The 21,550-nt window shown below is 41.1% G+C and overlaps 1 protein-coding gene across 17 annotated transcripts in view; it reads right to left on the bottom strand.

The window, feature by feature from the left end:
- Window positions 1-5,841: 5,841 nt before the first annotated feature.
- Window positions 5,842-21,550, bottom strand: part of LOC112404125 (cytidine monophosphate-N-acetylneuraminic acid hydroxylase) — a 256,651-nt gene continuing 240,942 nt past the window's right edge. For 13 of the 17 annotated variants that reach the window (XM_024751969.1, XM_024751964.1, XM_024751959.1 and 10 more), the window contains 6 exons: window positions 17,988-18,162; window positions 16,309-16,425; window positions 12,896-13,063; window positions 11,408-11,523; window positions 9,882-9,978; window positions 5,842-7,135 (listed from right to left, as the gene is read on the bottom strand). In XM_024751969.1, the coding sequence (XP_024607737.1) occupies window positions 9,903-9,978; window positions 11,408-11,523; window positions 12,896-13,063; window positions 16,309-16,425; window positions 17,988-18,162 (652 nt within the window). In that variant the 3' untranslated portion in view covers window positions 5,842-7,135; window positions 9,882-9,902. Of the gene's footprint in view, window positions 7,136-9,881; window positions 9,979-11,407; window positions 12,162-12,895; window positions 13,064-16,308; window positions 16,426-17,987; window positions 18,163-21,550 lie in introns of those variants that run through there. The other 4 variants (XM_024751956.1, XM_024751968.1, XR_003004050.1 and 1 more) reach the window with 4 other exon arrangements.

The following is a 21,550-nucleotide window of genomic DNA, read 5'->3' on the forward strand; positions in this document are numbered from 1 at the left end:
CATTGCCTGGCCTTAGAATTTGCTTGATCTATTTTTGTGAGGGCAAATTAACCCTGGTCCTAGAATTTTTTCAGGCAAAAGGGATAAATGAAAGTTTTTACTGCTGAAGAGGTTCCATTCGCCTGACTCAATTTTAGCTACTGAAATAATCAGCTCTATAAATGCCGTTTTAATGGAAACAAGGACTTCCCAGGTCCAGCTTGGATAGGTCCATGCCTCCAAAAGGAAAAAAAAAAATCCCTTCTTTGTTCTTTTAGCTGGATTATTATTGGGCAGGTCCACCATCCTTTATCAGATTATTAGGAACACATGAGGCCCTTTCAGCAGGCCTATGCCTTTCAATTGTGTGATAGTTGTGGTAACACATAGCAGTACAATCCTCCCATCTTGGTGTTTTAACTATGTAAACAGAAGAATAAAACTACCCAACTTCCCATCCTCCCATAGACTGAGGCTGAGGAGGACACTAAGCATCTAACCCTTACAAAATGACATTTCAAGGGCTTCCCTGGTGGCGTAGTGGTTGGGAGTCCGCCTGCCGATGTAGGGGACACGGGTTCGTGCCCCTGTCCGGGAAGATCCCACATGCCGCGGAGCGGCTGGGCCCGTAAGCCGTGGCTACTGAGCCTGCGCGTCCGGAGCCTGTGCTCCACAACGGGAGAGGCTACAACAGTGAGAGGCCCGCGTACGGCAAAAAAACAAAACAAAACAAAAAAAAAAAACACATTTCAAAGTTAAGGGACTCTAGCGTTTGTGTACCAGAGGGAGGGTCCATTAAGAGGGAAATGGCTCAGACACAAAGCTCTTTCTTATGCCCACTTGTCCCAAAGCTGCACAATTTGAAAAGAAGGTTTGGACGGGAGTGGGTGCGTGATGATGTCAAAGGACAAGAAGTAACACTGCTTTGACCCATAAAGCAAAGTCTGAACTCTGCTGTTTAGCAAGTCAGGAAACTATCCCTTCTGAAAATTTGAAACTGCTTTTTCCAAAAACAAACATTTGTCCCTCGATGAACGGTGGGTTTGATTCAACTGTAACCTGCATGTTTACTCAGAGGAAGCTCTGAGTGGACTGGGCTAAGAGGCCCACCCCTGCCCTGGACATGGGGGTCCTTGAGGCCAAAGTGGCAGAGCCTGCAGGTCTTGCAGCCATAAAGGCGGTGTTGACTGCGCCACTGATGCCCTCGAGGAATTACTGAGTAAATATTTCAGACCGGAGGAAATGCACTACCTGGGAACAGGCATGGTCCTGGGTCCGTTTCAACGGGTGGGAAAGGGTCCCCTAAATGGTGGGTGAGGGATGCCTGGGTGATATAGGAAGCAGGGTGTTTAACCTGTCTCCTCCCCTACAGTGAAGCCTGGGATCGTGTGCCACTCCAGGGGCCCTCCTGTAAAGGATTTGATGCCTCACGTGTTTTCCCACCAACACAAGGGAAAGCCATGTTTAGCGCACAGCTTTTAAGTTTTAACCTCCTGCTCCGCTGTTCCCTTAATTATCCCAACACTGGGGTGAAGTGGCCGTACCTTCAGTCTGCGAGGCGGTGGCGTGGCGACCGGACGACAGGTGTCCCGTGCCCTGCGGAGGAGCCGGGGAAGACGACTGCGAGCTTCCGAGGGACCACTGAGCCCTTCTCTTCCCAGATACACCAGAGAAAGAGGGTTCTTGAAAGAGTGAGAGCTGCTGCTTGAGTTACTCTGAAGACATCACTGAGCGAACGACACCCACCACTCAGGCCCCATCCAGAAACCCGCCGAAGGGGTCGGTCTCGCGGGCCGCGAGGTTTGGATGCGCTCCTCTTCCGCCACCTATCGACGACATCAGCTCATTGCAGTTTCCAAAGGGCCCTAGGCTCCTTATGAAGTGGCCCAAACCAGGATAAGGAGCAGTCCAGGAAACTTAAAGCCATTCAAGGCACATTTTTCTGCCTTCAAATTAATATAGATTTATTGAGTCGTCAGGGAAAATACATATTCTTAAAATCTAGATGGCTTAATATAAGTAAACTAGCTCTGAGTAAACTAGCTCTGATTTTCAGCTGCCAAAATAATAATATATGGGAGTAAGAGATAGGCAGAGTTTTTGTAATTGTCTTTCTTACATTAGCTTAATGCTTTAGAATACATAACGTATTGTGTATTTTTTTGTTGTTGCTGCTTTTCAGAAAAAATGATCACCCTACAGGTAATGAAGGAATTTTAAGAAGAGGAATAGTACATGAGTAAGATTTGCAAGCAAGAGAGTGTGCCGGGCGGGGGGGTTCCCTGGTGGCGCAGTGGTTGAGAGTCCGCCTGCCGATGCGGGGGACACAGGTTCGTGCCCCGGTCCGGGAAGATCCCACATGCCGCGGAGTGGCTGGGCCCGTGAGCCATGGCCGCTGAGCCTGCGCGCCCGGAGCCTGTGCTCCGCAGCGGGAGAGGCCACAACAGTGAGAGGCCCGCGTACCGCAAAAAAAAGAGAGTGTGCCGGGCCTGCAGAATTAACATTATGGAGCTCCATGGGGAATGAACAAATGCAAGTATAGCATGGGCGACTGTCCATATGTTTTAGCGGTCTGTACATTAGCTGGAAGACTGAGAAGGTGCTACCAAAAGCCCAATTGTTCGTATTCTTCGATTCAGTAATCCAACTTCAAGAATTCTATCCCGAGAAAAGAATCCCAAAATGTGAAAAAAGTAATATGGATGATAGTCTTTATAAGATTAGTTAACGCTCAGCAACAGAAGAAGAGTTATTGTTCATTCAAAATATGGAATATTGCAGACATGAAAATTATCTTAACACATCAATATTAAAAAATGCATACCCAAGAAGATATAAAATAGTAAAAATAGAAATATCGAATAAAACTGGAAAAGAATATTTAAAATATCAAAACTGAGTTAGAGGGTGGATTTAGAGTCTACAATGCTATGTATACTTTTATGTTTTCCTAATTACATGATAAATACAGGAACGCTTTCTTGTTATTACATTTAAATTATACAGAAATATATTAAGAAATGAAGGATCCTGTTCGTAGATTGATGTAAGCTCTCCAGATCTTCTTCCTTGGAGTTACACACAAACACACACACACACACGTACACATTACTATGTGTAGTGTTATTTTTTTTAGAAGCTTTTTTTTTTGGCCACACGGCTTGCGGGATCTTAGTTCCCCGACCAGGGATCAAACCTGTGCCCTCTGCAATGAAGCACAAAGTCCTAAACACTGGACCCCCAGGGAATTCCCTGTAGTGTTATTTTAACATAAAAGTCATAATATTGTATTACTTGCAACTTCTTTTTAAAATCTGCATTATAGGTCTTTCTGGATCAACAGTATATATTTACTATTTATATTGTTTTTAACCACTATTGAATGTGATGTATTCTAGTACATTTATTTCACAATTGATAGGTACTTATTTCTTCTCATTTTAAAAATGTTAAACAATTTTGCAAATGAGCTCTCCTGTATACTTATCCTGGCACACCTTATTAATGAATTTAAGCTTCATTTATTCATTGGCCACTTATATTTCCTTAGAGAATTTCCTATTCATATCTCTTGCAAAAGTTTCTATTTCATTGTTTACATTTTAAAATTTATTTGTTGGAGTTCTTTATGAATTTTAGATTTTTATTGAGATTTCACTGAATTTAGAGATTGGTACAACATAAAATATTTCCATCCAGAGCATAATATCTCTCCCTATTTGTTCTAGTTTTCTTTTATATCCCTTGACAAAATGTTATTGTTTTCTTTAGATCCTGTACACCTCTTGTGGGAATTTATATTACATAAGGAAGACATTTTCAATGGCTATTTACATAACTGAAATACTTTTTAACTGAAACAGTTACCAGCTCCAGTTGAAACCACAGCAGTTTCTTAAAGCTATAATGATCTGTCAAATAACTTGAAGTATAACCATCAGCCTATAATTTGCTTGTATACAAGGGAAATCAATCAATAGATTGTTTTCATGTCCTCTTAACACACCAAAAATGGGATTTAGATACAAAAAATAAAAAGTAGAGACAGAGAGAAGAAAAACCACAGTTTGGGAATAGTAAACTTTGCTTTCCTTTCTTTGGCAAGCTACTTATTACCTGGCAGTAAACAAGGAGGCCAAGTAGGGTATCCAGCTTGGGCAGCTGGGTCATCAAGGAAAATAATTCCAGTTACTTAATGGTCCTTCACAATCTTTAGGCATTTAAACTGTGACGTCTTCAAGACAGGATGTCTCTACCGTGTCTATTTTTCCCCTCCTTCTGCACCTCCACCTCCGTTAGGCAAGGTCTCAGCATTTCCCTCACTAGAATCTCTTAGATCCTTAACAGACGTGGAAATAAAGTTGCTGATAATAAATTTTTCCAAAAGCAAGTTGGAGCATGATAAACTGATCTTAAAATTCTGAAGAAAAGACATACAAGTATAGCCTTGAAAATTTTCTTGGCTTATCATTTACTGAAAAGGGGTTTTTCAAATATCTTTGATTTGAATTTGTGTATCTCTTCTTTTAGTTATGTCATTGTTTTATACATTTTGAAGCTCTTATTATGTGCATATAAATTTAGATTTTTATAGCTTCCTGGTTAACTAAGACTTTTTACATTATGAGGTGTTCCTCCTTGTTTGACTTTAAGATAGCTATACCATCTTTTTATTAGTATTTTCATGGTATATATTTCCTGTTTTTTTCTTTCAAGCTTTCAGTGTACTTTTCTTAAGTATGTGTCTTGTGAGCAAGGAGTGTTTTTTCAAATCCAGTCTGTCAAACTGTCTTTTAATGACAGCATTTAATCCATTTACATTTAATGCAATTATTGATATAATCTACCATCTTGATTTTTACTTTCTATGGTCTCATTTATGGTTTTTTTTCTTTAATTGGCTTCTTTCACAGATTAATATTTTTAAACTATTTCATTTTCCCTCTATGACCTTTGTGGTTACACATTCTTTTAAAATTCCTTAAGTGGTTACCCTAGAGACTACAAAATGTATTCTTATCAAGTGTGTGTCAGTTATCAATTTATTGGCTCTCAGCTTTAAATCCACTCTGTATTGCCGGCTATGCAAAAAAGAATTATTTCTCTTTTGCTAGCTAGTATGAAGCTTTGTGTGTAGAGGGCACTAGAGGGGCACTAGAGAAGGAAATGGTTTCTGTTCTGGCTCTCCTTAGTTCCTCCAGAGCTGGGCTCCTGAAGTATGAGATAAGCAGCAGCACCCAGCATCTAGCTGTTACCCTGGGACCCTCTAAAGTGGCTTTAGGATGGTGCAGCCTGCAAGTCACCTCCCCAAGAATGGCTTTCCCAGCATCCCCTTGAACGGCTCTGAGCCAAGTTTCAAGGCATTCAGCGTGTCAGCCTTTTTTGGAATGGACAGATGCCTATTCATGGCATAAGGAAAACCAGTTCCTAATGCCAAGATTACCTCTGTGGGTTTCCTTTTTCTCCTGATTTGATAGGAGTGGAGATGGTGGAAAGTGGTTACACTCTGGGTATATTTTGAAGGTAAAGGTGACGGATCTGCTGATGCAGTGGATGTTAGAACAAGGTATAAAGAATGACTTCATAGTTTGGGGTTTAAGTCATGGAAATGAGATTGGAATATGAGAGAGGGAAAGAGGGCAGGTGATGTGGGGTAGAAAAAGAAAGGGGGGGGTGATGTGGACACAGGTAGAAAAGAACCATTGAAGATGATTAAGGAGAGAAGTGAGGACATGTAGGGTCAACTGATTGAAGGTCTTGGTAATAACAAAGAATTGCTGGAGTCACGGTATCAGACGGCAATAACTAGGAAGACAGCAAGAGAATAAAGATAGGCTTGGTGGCGAGAAAACAAATTCGTATTTTAAAATAATCTTTTATTTGCTCATCATATACATTTTAACACATATTCTCTTGATATACCTTTATTTTTTGGTGATAATTAAATAATTTATAAAATATATGCATAAAGTAAATCACAAAATATATGCACAATGCGTGAAGTGAACCAGAGCCATCAAACTTCATTGGTGTTCATCTTTATGAGACGTAGATAATCAAGAGATTTAAGGAGATAAATTCCATCATTGGATTCTTGTTTCTTCAGAATTAAAGAGGTAGTATACATAATCAGAAAATCAATTTTGATATTCAGATGAATGAGGGGTTTGTGTTACTGGAAAGAGCAATATGTAAAACAGAAATGTAGTTAACAATCACATATTCCTAGGGATAATGTGATAATCATGGGAATATCATCAGAAACTACAGACATTAGCAGAAATAAATTAGTTGCCTATTTTAACCATTGCAATAGCATTTTCAAATGTTCAGAAGAGGATTTCCTAATTTTTTCAAGATATGGGTCTTTATTTTTGATTATTCTATCGATTTCGAAAATTATTGTCTATAAAACTCATTTTATCACTAGCTAGTGTTCGTATTTTTAGTCAAAAGATACCGCCATTTGTTAGAATTTATAATTTACATTAAATAACAGATTTTGTTACTGAGTTAAAATACTTTCAGTCCCAACGAAAGTATTACATTTTAGGGTAGCCTCTGAAGCCTTGTTTTGGTAAATAGATGATTTCAACAAAGCTTTTTGAAAAATTGAAAACAGGTCATGAACACTTCTTACTCAATTAGATTCATGGACTCTGTTTGGGGAATCAATCTATTAAGGAACAAAATGTCTGTTTTTACATTCTCCTTTTTAAGTTCCATCTTAGTTTTTTTTCTTCTTATAGCCTCTCATTTATCTATTTCTCTTCTTTCTGCTCTTCCTCTAGCTTAACTTCTGCTCCCCCACCCCCTTCCTTTTTCTTCACTGTCTTCTAGGAAACCTTTTCTCCACCTGTTCTATTTCTTCTGTGCTTGGATTTACATCTTCTGTTATCTTTCTTTTCCACAGAGAAGTTGTTCCTATTGCGTTCATTGGTTCTTTTATAGAAAATTATGGACGGAATAAGTAAAATATTAATAATCTATGTAGTGATCCAACAAACATAAGATATGTGAACATTTCACAAATGCAACATGTAATTGTCCACTGCTGATGTCAATAAGGCATGGTCTCTTTGGTACAAGCTTCTATGTTCAAGATGTAGCATCAGTAAATACTTGAATTTTTCATGTTGCTTGGTATCCCTGTGAACTAAAGATATTACTAATGAGCAACAGTATGAAACTCATTTTAATACTTTTTCTTTTTTTATTGCATTGGGGTGAATTTTTATTTTTAGTCTTTAGTTCAGGTTATATAGTCTATGACGCTTTAAGGTAAAAGAAGATCTAAAGCTGGAATGTGAACTGGAATTGACTCTCCTCCCAACTTTTTACAGATTCACCAAATGACTGGTTATAGGTCACATGACTCTCCTGTTTATTTCATAAGGTTGTTATAGTCAACATTTATTGTTCTCTTACCATGTGCCACTCACTCTTCTAGAAGGGCCTTAAGAACACAACACAACCCTGTGAGGTAGGTGCTATTATTATATTCACTTCACAGATGAAGATCTGAGACACAGATTCCCCAAAGGTCACATAGTAGGTGACAGAACCAAGATTTCAACTCAAGAAGTCAGTTTCCAAGTCTGAAGTGTTGACCACTGTACTACTGCCTCCTTGATATATGACCTTTTTTTTCAGATCTGCTCCATCTCCAAGACCTTGGACTTGGCATTGTCTCATTCAGCTGCCTCCTCACCTTTAATGCCTCCAGCTGTTTCGCAACTACTGCAGACGCTCAGCATCCCCATTGAGCCTCTTGACTCTCTTTATCCTCCCAGGGCCACTCATGCCTCGTTCCTGCTTTCCCTTCCTTCTCTGTCACACCAGGAGGACTTGCCATTGCTCTAATTCATCTTGTATTTTTCTACCTTTTAACTTCACCCACTCCTTCTGTCTGGAATATTCTATCATCGCTCCCTCCATTTCAGCTTATTAAAAATATTCCCCAACCTTCAAGGTGCTCTCCTAACGCCCCCTCCCTACCCCCGTGAAATACTACGTTTTCTGTAAAGTTCTTCCTGGTCATTGCAAAAAGTCAGATGTAATTTCTCTCTCCTCAGTATTCCCAACACTAAGTTGGTACAACAAATATAGTGCTTACTAAGTCTGCCTTATAATCTAGTTGTATGTGAATTCTTTTCACATCCCTTCTAGCCTATGGTAACTTAGAAGATCTAGGCTAGAGTATGGAATAAAGAACGTCACAACTGAAAAGAATATTCTATGTAGATCTTTAATTTTACTGGTAAGGACACAAAAGCTTAGTTAAAGATGTAAGTCACACTGACAGTTAAAGACGAAATTCACTTGTTCCTTCCTTCCTTAAATGCATATTATGAATAATACTGTGTATGCACAGAGCACTGTGCTGAGTACTAGGGTTACGCAGGCAAAAGTGTCTACTTTTAAGAAATTCAGAGTCTACTGACTGGAAGAGACAACAGATTATTACAATACGTGATGGGATAGCTGTTTGTGGAATAAATAAATAAATGCGTGAGTCAAGGAATTTACTATCTTTGTAGTGATATTATGTGATCTTTCCAATAACAAATGTATGGAAACAGGTTTTGTAGTTCAGTTTATAAAATCACATCCCAAGTGGTAGGAAGGAATGTAAAGTCTGGTTTGTGTCAGACAAGCTGATCTCCATCAGTCTGAAAAAGAGAGGGGTCTATTGAAATGAGAGGTGATGTTTTCCATCTCACTCCGTTTTTAGTTTTTCTCCTTTCGGTTTTGGTTGCTGCTTTTCTTTTTTGTGTTTTTTTTTTTTTTTTCCAGTGTTTTTGTTTATTTTATTGAGATATAATGGACATACAGCACTATGTAAGTTTAAGGTATACAGCATAATGATTTGACTTTCCTATATCATGAAATGATTATCACATTAAGTTTAATGAGCATCCATCATCTCATATAGAGACACAGTTAAAGAAGTAGAAAACATGTTTTCCTTGTGATGAGAATTCTTAGGACTTACTTTCTTAACCACTTTCATATGTAACATAGAGCAGTGTTAATTACATTTATCATGTTGTATATTAAATTCCTAGTGCTTAATTATCTTATAACTAGAAGTTTGTGCCTTTTGGCCACCTTCACCCAATTCCTCTTCCCCCTACCCCCCATCTCTGGCAATCACAAATCTGATCTCTTTTTCTACGAGTTTGTTCGTTTGTTTGAAGTATAATTGACCTACAACACTGTGTTAGTTTCTGTCACACAACATAGTGATTCGATATTTCTATACATTTCAAAATGATCACCTCCATAAGTCTAGTTATGAAATGTCACCACACAAAGATATTACATTGTTATTGTCTATATTCCCCACATTGTACATTTCATACCTGTGACTGCACCTGCAAGTTTATTTTTAAACTGAGGTTTGTACCTCTTAACCTCCCTCACCCATTTCCTTCCTCCCTCCACCCATCTCCCCTCTGTCAACCACGTTGTTCATTCTCTATTACTGTCTGTTTTGTTATGTTTGTTCGTTTGCTTTTGCTTTTTAGATTTGCTTTTTAGATTCCACATATAAGTGAAATCACACAGTATTTGTCTTTGGTTGCTGCCTTCCTTCATATGTTCAGGATTTAGCTCTGAACACTCACTGACCACCTAGGATAATTTTTGTCTTGTTTATTAATCGGCTGCATGTTCACCTCAACCAGACCAAAGATTCCATAGACTTTGGGCTGGAGGCACTCACTACTCATTTTATTTACTTGTTTTTAAACTTGAATGTTCTTCCTGTAATGTTAGCTCCTCTCATTCCCCCGAAAGTCAGGTTTTCTGATAGGCACGGTGCCTGCTTAATTCAGATGCCAAAGAGAGTGTGATGGGATGGATATAAAGGTGTCTCCCAGATCTACAGGATGCTTTACCTGGGAAATCTCAGGTCCTCTCTACCCACAGTACATCAGGAAGGACTTCCAGTTGGGTGGTGTTAGGGGGAGTTTTATTTGAAAATGGTTCCAAAACCTGTAAAAGAGATAAAGCAGAAAAATATGTTTTTGAAACTTCCATGCCTATTGTTTTGCCAAGATCTGTTGGTACCTGGTACTCAGCTCTCCCTGAGGCAGCATTTTCCTGTACTGTTTCAGATGTTAATGTAGCTTCACATTTCCAGTGTGTTGAATGCAGTCCCTTAAAACATGACAACTGTGTCTTATTTTTAGTTTTCTGTGATGCGCCTTGCTTTAAGGAATTCTTATATGTAAAAATATAGATTTGTATTCTGTACACAAAAGGACCTGGTATTGGTGAAGGTGCAGGTAAATGTGTTGTACGTTATTTCTGGGGAGGTGAGCTGGCTTCCTAAGAATGATTTGGCGGCGTGTAGCAAAAGTCTACACACTGAGTGCGTGTTGTATCCAGCAGCTCCACTCCTAGGAATTTATCCTAAGAAATCACTATGAAAGTGTGCAAGGCACACCTACGTGTTTATTTGACAAAACATCATTTCAAATAGTGAAAGTTAGAAACTTACAGGGTGGATCAAAGATTGTTCAGTAAACATGCAGGAACAAAAATATGTATTATCCCAGTTTTTTAAATTTTTGATTGATTGATTTTTAAATAAATTTATTTATTTATTTATGGCCGCATTGGGTCTTCGTTGCTGCGTGCAGGCTTTCTCTAGTTGTGGCGAGCGGGGGCTACTCTTCGTTGCGGTGCATGGGCTTCTCATTGCAATGACTTTTCTTGTTGTGGGGCACAGGCTCTAGGCACGCAGGCTTCAGTAGTTGCAGCACACGGGCTCAGTAGTTGTGGCTCAGGGGCTCTAGAGTGCAGGTTCAGTAGTTGTGGTGCACGGGCTTAGCTGCTCCACAGCATGTGGGATCTTCCTGGACCAGGGATCAAACCCGTGTTCCCCTGCATTGGCAGGCGGATTCTTAACCACTGTGCCACCAGGGAAGTCCACATATACAGTTTTGCAATGAGAAACTTGCATGGTCTTGAAGTGTAAGCAGGTAGAGACTCAGAGGACCATTCCCGTTAACCAACTAGTTCACCAAATTCATGCTCAGAGTTGGGCACAGGCAAAAATTTGTCACAGGAAATAATTGTCTTTGATGATAACATCTTTGCCACATAAAACCCCCTCCTCGTTCTTGTCTTGGCCAAACACACCCTTTCCCTCTCATAATGTCCTTCCCTTTCCTATACCATAAACCACTTTCTGAAAAGACTGAAACACATTTGCATGAATAAGGAAACAATGACTCTTTAAAATGTTATTTTCCTAACCAGATTTGCTTTTTAACACGTTAACAAAGAAATAAAGCTCTAATGGCGGAATCTCACACACCCATCAAAATCTGGCGGCATTGTCGGTCACCGACTCTGCTTATATATCCACAACATCCTCTGCAGTGGCCTAGAGCACAACAGGCATTGTCAGACTTACAGATGATGGTATACGTCAGGATCCCGCTGCAGCCGGGTCTGGAATCCTATATACAAGTCATCCCAGAGCAGACCATGCTTCACCACGTGTCTGATAACATCAACCCGGCTCCGAATCTGAAACAGATAAGGAACAACTAGTAGGGGTGACCCAGCCAGCACTGAGCATCGGTACTGACCCCTGTGTCCCTGAAAGAAGCAGCTGCCTATAACGGCAGGGGTCTGAGGAGTCAAGGAGAAAAGCCTACTAAAGTAGATACCACAGGCGGAGGGGGAAAGAGAGGCTCCTGAGTGCAGTAGAAATTGAGGGAAGGAAAACAGGAAATGGATCAGGAGCCGGGGTTGGGGGGCGGTGCAGAGTGGCTGAGAGCACAGACAGAATCAGATTGCTGGGTTCAAATCCATGGTCTAGCTGTGTGATCCTGGCAAACATTCTGTGCCTCAGTTTCCTCATCTATAAAATGGAGATAACAGAACATTCCTCACAGGGTTACCGTGAGGATTCACTGAGTCAGTGTATAATACTGAAAACAGTGTAAAATACTGAAAACAAGGCCTGCCACAGAGCAAGATTACCTTAATGCAGTGGGCAAGGCCCTTACCTTTAAAGAATCCCAACTCCTGACACGGGATCTGCTGAATAGTCAAAGGTACACAGGGTTAGGAGGCAGGCAGAGATGGTTTTGAGTCTCAGCCCAGCACTTACTTACTAATCATGTGACCTTAACCTTGCTAAGCCTCGGTCTCCTCTGTTACTGTTGTGAGAAAAAAAGAGATAATTCATTAAAAAAAAAAAAAAAAAAAAAAAAGCATGAGGTAGCATGAAGGGAAGTTATTAAGATTGGACATGGTTTTAACACTTCATAGGTACATGCTCCAGTTTACCAGGAGCCTTTTTCAGTATCTGGCATCACATTTTTTTTCCTGATAAATATCGTGCTAATGCCAGTAGAGGCAACTTTATCATAAATGACAGGCCATTAAATGACACGGAATGATCAGAAGACTGGCATTTAGGATTTATTTCTCTTTCCTGCACCATTCCTACAAAACGATTACATCCATTGTGAACTGAGATCACAAACACAGGTCAGAAGATCTCCTGTTTTGCCAGTAGAGACTTAGAAACATGACTGCACAGTTTGTTAAGTTGAGGACTGCCCAGCTAAAGCACAGTATCAAGACCTAGTTCCTCACAGTGGAGGGGAGATAGCCTTTCTTGACCTTTCAAACTAGAGAGGAGCACGTGGAAGAACTGGGGAGGTTTTGAGAAACGTTTAGATTGTAAAATGGGAAGGTCTTGGTGATTGATTAGATTTGGGGATGAGGGAAAAGGAAAAAGGTGAAGATTACCCCCCTGTTTCTAGCTGGGCTCACTGTGTGTGGGGGGAGGAGTCGATATTGCCAACGATCAAGACAGAAAAGGAGAAAGAGCAGTTTTAAGAGAACGATGATGTGTCGCATTTTGAACAGGTTGAAAATGAGGTACCAGGGATTTGGATATCCAGGTGATGATATCCAGCAGGTGATTAACTCTAGTGAATCTGAAGCTGGGCAGAGTTGGCGGGAGCTGGGCAAGGTCTGGGCAGGACCTATGGATTTTTGGCGTCGGAGAAGCGGTGCTAGCAGATGTGTTCGGTGGGTTGAGTACAGAACCCTGGAGGAAAACAAGAGATTTAAGTGGTGGCTGGAGAAAGAGAGACCCTGAAAGAATGTAGAAGAACAGTCAAGAAGTGAAGAAAACGAGGGCTAGTGTCACTGGAGCTGAGAAAGAACTTCTAATTCAAAATGATGGGCAGATCCCATAACTAACCCACCTTCTGCCCACTTCCAGATGCAACTGAAGTGTTGACAAAGCAAGCGTACAGGTATGAACTGTCACAGTGAAGAAGAAATGAGGCGAGTCGTTGACAGCAGGAGATTCCAATTAACTAATGTGAATCTGGAAAGCAGGAGGGTGAGTGGCATCTAAAGACGAAGGCAGAGGCTGCAGAATCCCAGAGAGTATGTGGAGGGACATTCAGATTCAGAAGGAGAAGAGGTACGTACCATGGATGACAGCAGGGACACAGAGCACAAAAGTATGTACACAAAACAGTCAACCCCTTCCTTACGCCTACGCATGGCTCCTGGGCCAAATACATTCAGACAGTTCTCTGAATAAATGGAATCAATTTTGCAGGAAGAATGAGGGCGGGAGTGTATATGTGATGCCCCAGAGCAACGACCTCCACATTTTGGTATTTAGGGGTCCCTCAGCCTAACAGCTGGCTCCTCACCTTCATAACTTAAACGGGTGCCCCCCTGTCCAAATACAACCTAGGTCTTAGTTGATAGCTTACCGTCCCTTTTTAAAAAATTGAATTAACTTTCCACATTTATAAATCTGGGTATTTTACATGAAAATCCAGATTTCCAAGTTTTCTGGAAAACTCGGAAGATCAGCTAGAGCTCAGTAGGGGCTCCTCCCTTCCCATGCTTTCCACTTGATACAGTCCCCACCCAGCTCCCCCTATTTACAAGATCTGCCTCGGGTCCGCCTGTGAGCACTTAAGCGTGTAACCCCTGCCTTCAAGTAAAGCCTGCTGCTTGAAAAGGTCTTTTTTTTTTTTTTTTGGTAAATATAGATTAATCCCTAAATTCTTAAAAGTCACCTACAATGGAAGAAAGGTCAGCCTGGGGTAAGCAACACTGCATGCAACTACAGTAGAAGCCGAAAGAGCAATGCCTTCAGGTAACCATGGAAAGTGACTGCCACCCAGCATAATGGGTTCAGCCAAGCTATCGTGCAAGATCAGACAGGAAAGTACTTGAAGTTTACCTCCCGTGTAACATTTCTTCGGCAGATACTTAAGCAAAAAGTCCCACAAAGGAGGAAAGCGAAGAAGGTGAAGACATGGGTAGGGTCTGGAAGTGGGTAAGGGATGTCACAGGGTGACAGATTGGCAGCAGACCTAGAGAGGGGCCCATCCAGATTGGAGCAGGAGGATGGACAGCTACAGGAGCCATGCATCTAGGCAAGATGGAGGGCTTCCCTGGTGGCACAGTGGTTGAGAGTCCGCCTGCCGATGCAGGGGACACGGGTTCATGCCCCGGTCCGGGAGGATCCCACATGCCACAGAGCGGCTGGGCCCGTGAGCCATGGCCGCTGAGCCTGTGCGTCCGGAGCCTGTGCTCCGCAAGGGGAGAGGCCACAACAGTGAGAGGCCCACGTACCCCAAAAAAAAAAACAAAAAGATGGAGAGTTGGTGTGATAGAAAATATATTTATGAGTTTAAAAGGCAATGAATGGCTCCCGAGGCAATATGAGAAGGCTCCAGGTGGCAAGAGAAGGAGCTCTTCCAAGTATAGGCATATCCGCTATATATGAACCTCAACATACAGAAATCTCACTAAAATCCTGGGAGACAAAAGCACTGAGAGTCAAAATAGGGACCACCACGTACACAGCGGACATGATGGTTTACCCCGTGGTGTATTAAATCTGCAAGAGAGCTGTTGCCTGCTTTATCCAATAGATGCATTAAGAAAAGCTGTGGAAAAGTGACTTTTTTTCAATGAAATATTTTTAATGAACTTGTGATTTTAAAAATTCCAAAGAAAAATCTCCCTTACGGCAACAGATACCTTAATTTATAAGTTTTGTAAATTCAGAGTTAAGAAGCAAGACAGTGGCTAAATACACAGACTATGGAGCTAGACCACTTATGGTCAAAGCCCTGCACCACGCATTCACTAGCTGTACGACCTTGGGCAGGTTATGCAACCCCTCGGCATGGCATTTTCCTCATCCATAAATGGGGAGTATAGTAATATGGCTTCATGAGGCGGTTGTATTAAATGACCTAAGATTTATGAAGCCGTGTTATGTATGTGTTTCGTAAATAAAGCAATAAATTTAGCAGATTCATTTTGCTTTAAATGGGTGTTTTTTTATGTAGGGTTTTCCTGTATGTGAAAACCCAGTTTTTTAAAACCCATAAAGCAGGCAGTGGATTACTGGTTTTACTAAAGTTTCACCATAAGATTCTCTTCAACAGCAAGTACTAAACATAAAACTACAAGTCAAATTATTAAAATGTAGTTTAAGAATACATCTATTTTATAAAGGTACATTTAAACTTCTATAATTAAGGCATTACACATTAATATGTCATGTGTAATACACTTAAGGGCAGACTATACACCCTCCTAATTTATTTAGTGATATTTGCATTTATATAGAATTTAAAATTACATGTATGCTCACATATTTTATGTCATTTGACTATAATAAAAAAAACTGATAAGGCGGGAAGAAGCCCAATGCAAGGAAAAAAAAAAACAAACCACCAAGGCTCGGACAGGGACTCAAAGCCTCATAATCAATAATTCTCATCAGCAGGGATGGGGTACCCATCCCAGTCTTGATGTTGTGTCCAAAGCCCCGGCTCTTAACACCATGCCTGCCGTGGGTTAGGGATTTGTTAAAAATTGGAGCTCAACAAAATATGTGTAGGTTTATGCTGACTTCACTTTCTTTAGAGAGCCACCCATTGGGTTTGTTTGGGGAAGGAGACACCACTGGAGAGAAGGCAAGGAAGGCAGAGATCAGTGCTTGCAGGTCTGGTAACAGTGCAGGCGGGTCAGCTGTTTGGAAGGAAGCAGGTAGAAAAGCCAATCGTTGCAAATAACTCAAAAAGAAACAAGTATGGAGTTTAGTTAATAATAATGTTTCAGTATCCACGTGTTAGTTGTGACAAATGTAGCACAGTAAAGTAAGATGTTAATAACACTCTCTGTACTATCCTTGCAACTTTTCTGTAAATCTAAGGGTTATTCCAAACTAAAAAGTTTATTTAGGAAGGAAGGAAAGACGGAAGGAAGGAAGGAAGGAGCACTTCCACTGGTGGTCCTGCTTACTTCCTCATACGGATGTTCCCGGCTTGGTCTTTCTTTTGGAAAGGATAAATCTAGAAAGTCAACCAAATAGTCATATCCTCCAGGAAAAGGGTTGAAGTCCTCATCTGTCTCAATCATCTGTGCAAATGACAACATGGTAAAGGGAAGAAGCATATCAATCTGGTAGTCAAGGTCCTTAAAAAATTTTGGAACGTACAAGACCCAAATGCTCTTAAATGATAGCAATGAAGTGGAGTTAATATAAAAAGAATCTCTCCTCTCTGCTCTCTTCTATTCCCCCCTCCTCTACCCCCGCCTTCAATCCCTCTCTCCCTCTCTCTTCTTTCCTGAACTGAATTCTAATCCTACTCTTCTACACTAGCAAAACTGCTTCATATCACTAGCTTCAATCAGATTTACAGAGAAGGATGTCATTATCTTAGGCACTATTAGTAATGAGACATCAAATACCACTGTATGTTTGCAGGCTAAAAAATAAATAAAATGTGAAATTTTTCTCACCATCACATAGCAGCTAAACATAAAGAGTGTCAGTGAAAATTCCAAATGTTTTCTCTTTTTCATACTAATTGCTCAACTGAAGATACAATGTAGACCAATGTTTCCCAGGTCTTTGGGTTTCAAAGACAATTTTCTAAAAAGTATTTGGTAGCTAATGTAGGCATCGACATTTCATTTTGCTAAGCGAGGACTTAAAAAAAATTCTTACATCTACTATCCTTTTATTTCATTAAAGGAAGAGTGCTTTCATGCCTCAAAAATCGAAAGGACCTAATCTTGGAATAATGACAATTCATCCCAAGAAAAGAGAGCTGACATCCTTGCAACCATACTCACATGCATACTCATACTTGTTTCATTACAGACCATCAGAAACTTTGTCACAGACTGGCTCTGACCCCCAGGCAGCTTTTTAGGACTCACTGATTTTGAGAATGCTAAGTGTTGCCTGGTACCCGGTATTAATGTTCTGGGGTTGAAAGGTAAACTTGAGAACAGCCCTCACCCTGAGGGTAACCAGTCTTTTGTTTCTAAGGGTATGAATGCTGTCCATTTCCTGATGCTTTCCTTAAACTTTGCTCCCCATGCACAAAGTCAGGCACTATATGTAAGTGGGATAAAATATACATATAAGTATTGCAGGGATTTCCAGCCCATTTCAGGCCTCCTCTTTCTCTTTCACCCCCTACCTGTTGGTACTTATTTTGTTTTTGGATACCTCCTCAGTTTCGGTGACCAGCTTATAATGTGAACCACTTGGGCTTGTGAGCTCTGGGCGTACATGTTGGGGCTAATTTAAGTTCTAAGCTGACCTCATGGTTTGTGCAATTCATTCCTTACCACAGCTGCAGATAAGAATTACCTGCTTCTCTGCTGCTACACGACACCACCTCTCCAGTGGAGCCCACTTGCCTGTTCCACAGTTTAAGTACCTGTTTCTGCTACAAACACAACACAACAAAACACCCACAAAACATGGGAGGAAAAAGTGCTCCGAGAGAGAAACTGAGCTGGACCTCAGAACGTTCCCTACATTTTCAACAAGGGATTGTTTTAGCACATTGTCCGATCTATTTTCTGTGAAGCAGATGGTAGGGCTTAATAAATGTTTTTTGAGAAACAAATTGGAATACTTCATAATACAAGACAGCAAAGACAAATAATACTTCATAGCATACCCTGACCACCAGGTTATAATCCTTAAATCCAGCCCAAGTGAAGTATTCTTTTATCCAGCATGAGTGACGAAATATTTCATCTCCTACAGCAGCATTCAAGATTCTCAAATATGGTCCAAAGTCCCAGGAATCCTTGTAAATTTTAGTCCCCTCTGGAGGCTCTATGATGCCTTTCCTTAAAGACACAAACGTGAGAGTACAAGGAAAGAAGAAAGCAACAAATAAGGAAGGCAGAAATTAGCACTTCAATTTCAACAGTCAACCAGACAAGCAGCTTTAAGACTGTTCAGACGATACCAAGGCGTCTCACAGAAGTGCCTCGGGGAACACTGAGGGGTAGGGCCCCACCCCAGCCTAAACCAGAACAGCTCCTGTTAATTGTTTAGTGTGATCGCTCTCCAAGTCAGAATACATTTAAAGATAAAAGTCCATGTCGGGGAAACAAAAATTGGAAAACCACTGAGGCGGACCCTTTCGGCTCAAATAACTAAATTATGGAAATGGTGAATATAAGTGGCCGTATTGATTTTGCGGAAGTCTGCTCACTCCTGCCCTGCCCCCCACCTCCACTAGAATATAAGTTTGATGAGAGTAGCAACCATGGTGGCACATAGAAGGGGCCCCATAAATATTTGTTGAACATAGGAATGACTTTAGCCTATCTTTGAGATATACGTAGAATTCTGTGTCTCTAATATATGGTCCTCTCACTATACTAATCAGACAGACGGGCAATTCTGTATGTAAGCCCAGTCAGCAATATGGACGAGAGAGTTCTCTGACATTCCTAGAGCTGTCCATCCAGTGTGAAGATGGATCATTGCATGGAACATGGAATATTGAATCCTGGCAATAGAACAGGATGTGATCTGGATAAGGGAAAGATGAGGAGGGAAATGGGCACCTGGCTAGTAGCGATTTGGTAACTATGTCCCACTTATCAAAACAACACTTTTAGTCCATTATTTGCCCAAAGCTAGAGAGGCACTGGTTTCGATAATAAATTACTTATCAAAACCTAAAATTTCTAACTTCTAAATGAATGTCAAATCTGCTTCTCCAACTCCTCCCCCCCATCTCAGTTTACAGCCTCACTAATCTCTTCCTGGATAAAGCCTCAGTCTTCCAGCTGGCCTCCCTGACTCTAGTTCTTCCCCCACTGTGGCCTCTTCCCCAGGACATGGTCTTCCAAAAAGTAAAATAGTTTTTCTAAAACACAACGAAGTAATGTTCCTTCTTTGCTCTATAACTTTCTCAGGCTCTCCTTACTCATAGGCAAGTTCCGTGGACTGTCTCACAAGTCCTTTCCGACCCTGGCCCGACAGGGCATTCCCGTCTCATCCTTTTCCTCCACCTTCACTTACCAACCCTACACTCAGGTGGATGGTTGGATTCATGAGAGAAGGACCTCTTTCTTCACGGCTGTTCCCTTGTATCTAGTATGATGCCAGGTATACAGAAGGAGCTCAATAAATCACTTCCGAATGAATGGCATAGGTCTATTCACTTAAAGTATCTGCACTCACCAAACTCGTGACACTATTTACACCTCCCTTCTCCAGCACGTGTCAGTCCCTCTGAGCGGAATCTCCATCTGTCTCTCTTAATTATAACCTACCTCCTGATCTCTAAGACATAGCTCAAACGCCTAAGACTGCAGACTGAGCTTTCCTTGACCACATTTCCTGTTCTCTCCTGGCCCCTCTTCCCCTCACAAGGCAGAGTTAAGCACTTAGCCTCCCTGTGTCCTTACACTCTGTCTTACTACTGAGAATCCAACAATATCGACTCTCTTGTTACCCAGAATGCTTTGGTGTGACACAATGATACAAATGCAGATTCCCAGGCTTTGCCTCAGATCTACTGAATCAGAATCTCAGGGGGTCGAGCCCAGGGAGCTGCATTTATCCAAGTGCTTCAAGTTATTCTGATGTTCATTCAATTTTGAGGATTATTACCATAGGATACATCTGGGGAACTGGAGAGAGATGATGGAGAATTCTGCCAGTGCCAAATGCCAGACCCTTGAATGTCCTGCTAAAACCTGAAATAATTAAAAACTTCTCTCACCCTTGATCTGGAGAATACAAACTGCTTTTACCCTAGAGGTACTGGGGAGATCCTAAGGAATTTTAAGCAGGGAAAGGAACAGGAAGAATTTTGCATTTAAAAAAGGTTTCTTCCACAACAATGCAGAGTGGAGGCTTTCCTTGCTTATGATCCCAGTAAGAATTATATTTTACTTGAGGACCCTGGGGGTCCACATACCAAGCGTACCTGTGAAACAAAGTCTCCTGAAATAATACTACTCCTTGTTATATGTACTCGGACAATGTACTCAGGTCTATTCTATTTTATTCTATCTCATTTTTTAAAATGCTGGTCATGATCAATGCCATTGATTTTTACAACCCACCAGTGGATTGTGGCCAGCAGATTGAAAAAGGCTGGCATGGAGGATAGATCAGAGGAGAGCAGGGTGGAGGCACAGAGCCAAGTCAAGGGCCACTGCTTGAATCTAGGTGAAAAAAAATTGTGAGAGGCCGAATTAAGGTCACGACGGAAGAGGCTGGAGACGAGTGGTGGATTTGTGAGGGATTTACGAAGAACTGACTAGATTCGGTAACTAGTTCAATATGGGAAGTTAGCAAAAAGGCATAATCAGCTGGCTGCGCCACTCACACCAACTCTGCAAAGGTAAGGCCAGGAGAGGGGTGTGCTGTTGGCAACTGTGTGCCCAGCTCTCCAACACATTCAGTCCATTTCTAAATAAGGGTGAGGAACTAACAGTTCCATTTGGCTCAAGACAAGTATATGTAAAGATATAGGTCTGTGACATCAATAGTAACTTTTCCTGAATTGCATTCCCAGTGCACTGTTACTTGTTCAAAGGTACTGTCTGTGGAATTGGCAGTTGGGTAATGCTTATACTGATATAAAAAATAATTCTCATGCTTATTGCTTGTTACTTCAGACAACTTATTTTTAGGCTGCATCAATCGTCCTTCATAGAAAAAACTTCCTCACTCTTTGTTTTCAAGTAAGGCTCTGAGACGAGGAAAACATTTGAGTAATTATTACATAGGATGAGAAAATTATTATATAGGACTGAGAAAAAACTCAGCCTTTTTTCCCCTAGATTTGAAAGATACTTATTTAATAGTTTATTTCCTTTAAACAGTAAGACTTCCATTTTAAAAAGTGATGTGTGGATCTTAATGCATGACAAGCTGAGGATGCTACTCAATAAAAACTTAATATTCTGACAAATAGGGACCTACCAAGAGACCACAGGTATGTCCTTTATTTTCTCATAAAATTGAAAAAATCCCTGAATCATTTTTTTCTCTATAAGTGTTTAAGCCGGGTTTCCCTGGTGGCCTGCCAATGCAGGGGACACGGGTTCGTGCCCCGGTCTGGGAAGATCCCACATGCCGAGGAGCGGCTGGGCCCGTGAGCCATGGCCGCTGAGCCTGCACGTCCAGAGCCTGTGCTCCACAATGGGAGAGGCCACAACGGTGAGAGGCCCACGTATCGCAAAAAAAAAAAAAAAAAAATATTTA

The sequence above is a fragment of the Neophocaena asiaeorientalis genome, unplaced genomic scaffold, assembly GCF_003031525.2.
Source record: "Neophocaena asiaeorientalis asiaeorientalis breed wild unplaced genomic scaffold, Neophocaena_asiaeorientalis_V1.1 scaffold165, whole genome shotgun sequence".
Lineage (NCBI taxonomy): Eukaryota > Metazoa > Chordata > Mammalia > Artiodactyla > Phocoenidae > Neophocaena > Neophocaena asiaeorientalis.